At 38.8% G+C, this 4,921-nt stretch overlaps 1 protein-coding gene across 1 annotated transcript; it reads left to right on the top strand.

Annotated features, from left to right (window-relative positions):
* On the top strand, nucleotides 1–3,377 carry LOC116016640 (probable serine/threonine-protein kinase PBL7). Its single transcript, XM_031256996.1, has 5 exons — nucleotides 1–195; nucleotides 467–663; nucleotides 1,383–1,572; nucleotides 1,685–2,076; nucleotides 2,756–3,377. The coding sequence occupies exons 1-5, from the start codon at nucleotides 114–116 to the stop codon at nucleotides 3,077–3,079; spliced, it is 1,185 nt and encodes a 394-aa protein (XP_031112856.1). The 5' UTR covers nucleotides 1–113; the 3' UTR covers nucleotides 3,080–3,377.
* Nucleotides 3,378–4,921: the final 1,544 nt, after the last annotated feature.

The raw sequence follows: 4,921 nt of genomic DNA, 5'->3' as shown, positions 1-4,921 counted from the left end.
TGTACACATCACTCTGTTCTCGTTCTTGGGGTTACCTTTTTTTCTCCACAGAGCTCTCTCTCTCTCTCTCTCTCTTCGTTCTCAACAAGTCGGAGGAGCAGAGAGATAGATAGATGGGATGGTTTCCATGTTCCGGGCAATCGGCGAGGAAGAAAGGCTGCAAGAACATCGCAGTAATCGATCCTAATCCCTCCGGTAATCATTTCAGCTTTTACTCAGCTAAAAATGGAAGTTTTGCTAGGTTTTTAACTTTGTGTGTGTGTGTTGTGAATTTATCAAAGTTGTGTTCTTTCGTGTAATTTAGGTTGAGCTGTGTATGGGTTATGGTGGGTTTTGGCTATGGAATGTTGGGTCGGGTTGATTTTTAGTTGTGATTTTGTACAGAGGAAGTTATACTGTTCTTGATATTCGATGGCATGCGTATTTAGTTCTCTACTTGTTGGGTGTCTCTTTTGTGTTGCGACAGACAAGTCGAGGTCGAGGTCGAGGAATTCATTGAACTCGCAGGATGTGTCTGTTAAGGATGGAGGAGCCAATCAAATTGCAGCCAAGACTTTTACATTCCGTGAATTAGCGGCTGCCACTAGAAATTTTCGAGGCGATTGTCTGGTTGGAGAGGGTGGTTTTGGAAGGGTTTATAAAGGGCGACTTGATTCCAACCAGGTTTTTCTTTAAACCCAAGATGATAGGGAAATTATAATTCCTGTTTAGAACTTTCTTGTTGTTGTTTGAGATATGCTTGGCTTCAATTTATGTGAATTCATGTGTGAAATGGCAAGTTTATGGTGGAAATGAATCGAAAAACTTCATTGATAAATTTAAGGAATACTGATATTGATATTCTTGCCCTTGTCCACAAAAGGCGAAATTCCATCGCCCCAGGGCCCCCACACCCTCACCTTGGCCCGATAGGACAGGATGAGTAAATCACGTTGACTCAACGGCCTATTTGGTGAGAGGACCAGTGTCTAGTGCCCACAAGAAGAGAGGGTGAAAATCCCATACTGCGGCTTGTCCACAATCTCCCATCTATTATTGGGTTGGCTGGAGGTTTATCGAGCTAAGCCATGGTTGCAACATGTAGTTTGCATCGAATTAATGCTAGGAATCAGACTGTTGTAATTTTCTTGTCACATCTTCTGCTATGAATCGGTCATTTCTTGAAAATTCCAACTGTCACTGTACATTGCTGACTAAGTGGATCTTGAATGGCTTGTGTCAATTGATTTCTACTTCCCCAATACTCTCCAACTGAAATTTTTCTCAAGTTATCTTTTGACAAATCCATTGAATTTTTCAACCATTGCCTTGACTTTATAGTTTATACATTAGCTGTGCATTACTTAGTGCGTGATTTTTAAAACTTTTGAATTTTGAGGTAGGTTGTTGCCATCAAGCAACTTGATCGAAATGGATTGCAAGGAAACCGGGAGTTTCTTGTGGAAGTCTTGATGCTAAGTCTGTTACACCATCCTAATCTTGTTAATCTCATTGGCTATTGCGCTGATGGGGATCAAAGACTTCTGGTCTATGAGTACATGCCATTAGGGTCTTTGGAAGATCATCTTCATGGTACTCATCTCGCTTTTCTAGGTGCTCCCCCGAGAGTTTGGGTAGAGTGTTGAGGTCACCATTTACCTTCTAATTCTTTTTGTTTTATTCTATACTGTCCTTTTCCCCGCAGATCTTACACCCGGGAAAAAACAGCTTGATTGGAATACAAGAATGAAAATTGCTGCTGGAGCTGCAAAAGGATTGGAGTATTTACATGACAAGGCTAGCCCACCAGTGATATACCGTGATTTAAAATGCTCAAACATTTTGCTTGACGAGGGTTTTTACCCTAAGTTGTCTGATTTTGGCCTGGCCAAGTTGGGGCCTGTAGGAGACAATACACATGTGTCTACCAGGGTTATGGGTACTTATGGATATTGCGCTCCCGAATATGCTATGACGGGACAGTTGACTGTAAAGTCAGATGTTTACAGCTTCGGGGTTGTACTTTTGGAAATCATCACTGGAAAGAGAGCAATCGAGAACTCAAAAGTTGGAGGGGAGCAGAACCTTGTCTCATGGGTATGTAAGAGAATTACCCATCTTATCTTAGACGTTCTTTTCAATTCTCTTGATCTCTTCGTCAAGTCATAAGGTTTTTTCATCCTTTAAAATGAACATCCAATTGGTTGAGGTGTCGAGGAAAACCCACAGCCACTACCCGAGAGTGTGCATTGGGTAAACCTCGCCTTGTGATTTTAGTTGGCAAAGGATCACAAGGAGGCAAACCAGTCTAGGTTGCCCATAGCTGATCGGCCCAAACCAAGAAGGTTGGAATTTGAACTCATGACCTTGTGGTTACAAGTTTATGGCCTTGTTTGGTAAATAACCAGCCTATCAGCCAATTTTGGCTTATTTGACCACTATTAGTTGTTTGGTTAATAAGCTTTTTGTAACTCCAAAATACTAAAATTCTAAAGGCTACTCAAACAGCCTTTTCAATTAGCTTTTTGAGAAAAGAAATTATACCAAACAGCTATCAGTTAACAGCTAATCTATCAAACAACTTTCTACAATCAGCTAATGTTATCAACTAATCATACCTTCTAACCCAATCAGCTAACAACAATTTACCAAACAGGGCCTATATCTTTAACCTTCTTGGCTGGAGTTATCCCCAATATGCTGATTTGTTGTTGTATGCATATGTATCACATGATGTAAATTCTTTCGATGCTCAAATTTGTATTCTGAATTCCAGGCAAGACCTTTATTCAAAGATCGGAAGAAGTTCAAGCAGATGGCTGATCCAATGCTGCAAGGTCAATACCCGTTAAGGGGCTTGTATCAAGCGCTTGCAGTAGCAGCAATGTGTGTTCAAGAGCAGCCCAACATGCGCCCCGCCATAGCAGATGTTGTTACAGCTCTTAGTTACCTGGCTTCACAAAAGTTCGACCCCGAGTCCCAAGCAGCTCAGAACACACGCTGGTCGCCTTCGGCTTCACCTCGAATGAAGAAAGATAGCGATAAGAAACAAAACGGTACCAATGGATCTGAAAGAGATCGAACCACAAGATTCAAATGAGAAAGTACATGCGGTCACTTTGAAATATTCTCTCCAAGCCTAAATCAGATGAATTATTATGGTCAACATATTTCGAAACGTAAAACAGGCTGGTTGGCAATTTTGTAGCCTATATCCCTCTGTTTTCTTCTACTGCTTAGGAGCTTGCTTTGTTTACATATGTATAGGCAAACTACATTATATTACATATATTTGATTAATTTTTATTTCTTGTTGTATCTACATACATTACCCTCGTGTAATTGAGTTTCTGTCATACATTAGTTACTACTTACTATGATATGTTTCTTTACACGAATTTGTTCTACACACAACCATTGATCCTAACACGACACTCACACATACACTAATGTTTGATTTTAGTTGACAACCTTTTTCTTGGTGCTCGAATAATGTGTTGTATGCAGGTATTGGTGAAGATGATGGATCGAAGCATTCAAATCACAGGTTTCGGGTTTTATCTCGTAAAAGGCGTGGAAGAAAAACTCCAACACAGAAGGACAGTACCCTGCAGCTTGGCAACAAAACTACAGCATCCATCAGTAAGGTACATTTGTTAATATTGCAGTAATGATTAATCCTCAAATTTGTTTATTTTTGAAAGAATATGCAGTTCCATTGCATAAGATTCAGGCTGGTATAATGTAGTGTACAGAATAAATGTGACTATAGCAGACAACACTTTCCCAATAACTTCTTTCACCTAGTATCCATCATTGTCAGAGTTCAAAACCAGGAGTTTGATTTGAAATATATATGGCTTATTTTGAAGGGGTCAACCTATTTAACCTGTTGTGAACTAAACTTCAATTTTTATTTTTTTTTTCTTTTATGAGGTTTTCTCCTCGCCGGCAAAAGGAGGTAAACCAGCCTAGGTTAGGGTTTGAGGATTGAACCTCCAACCTCTCGGTTGTAGGTAGAGCATTCTTACCACTTGGGCTGTCCTTACGGACAACTTCATTTTTTTTGACATACTGTACTGGTATTCATACCCCGCAAAAAGGGATCAATTCAGTTTGGGGACAACTCCAACTGAGTTGGCCGGACAGTTGGATTGGTAACCATAAGGTTTCAAGTTCGACTCTCCATGGGAGTTGTCTATTGGCTTTCTTGGTTTGAGTCGGTCAGCTATGAGCAACTTAGGCTGGTTTACCTTCTTGTGGTCTTTTGTCAGCTAGGGTCACAAGGTAGATTTAACCCAGAGTGCACTTCTGGGTAGTGGTTGTGGGCTTCCCTGTAAATCAAGGCCATTAATTCATATAAGGGCAATTAAACTTGATTATTTACAAAGAAGATGGTTGGGTAGTAATTCCAAATAAATAAATGAGAATAGGTAGAAATTAAAAGCTATTGAATATGAAAAGGCAATTCCAGTGAAATAAATGAGAATAGATAGGAAATTAAAAGCTATTGAATATGAAAAGGATGTTGACGAATATTGAACAGAGGAAATAAATGAGGTGTTGTAAATGCTTGTATGAACAATTCTGGTGTTATGAAAAGACTTGTTCCAGGATCAAGTGCTCTTGAAAGCTATGTATGTTGTTGCTTCTTTTTTTTTTTTTTTTTTTTTACAAATTTTCTTTTGATCGTATAAAATTTGCCGAAAAGGTAAACACCCAAAATCACCAAAGAGTAGTAATTGGCCCATAATAGCAATTAGCAAAACGCGGGAGCGAAATGAGCAAAAATAGAAGCATATATGAAGCAGATAATATATGAAATTTTGAATGAAAATAATTTATGTATCAATAGTCTTATAAGTAATCAACTTTTCCTAATATATATATATATATATATATGAAGTCATACAAAATTTTATAACAATTTATATAATATATA

The sequence above is a fragment of the Ipomoea triloba genome, chromosome 4 (genome assembly GCF_003576645.1).
Source record: "Ipomoea triloba cultivar NCNSP0323 chromosome 4, ASM357664v1".
Classification (NCBI taxonomy): Eukaryota; Viridiplantae; Streptophyta; class Magnoliopsida; order Solanales; family Convolvulaceae; genus Ipomoea; species Ipomoea triloba.
Note: the sequence above shows the minus strand (reverse complement) of the source record. Positions and strands in the feature narration are given on the sequence as shown.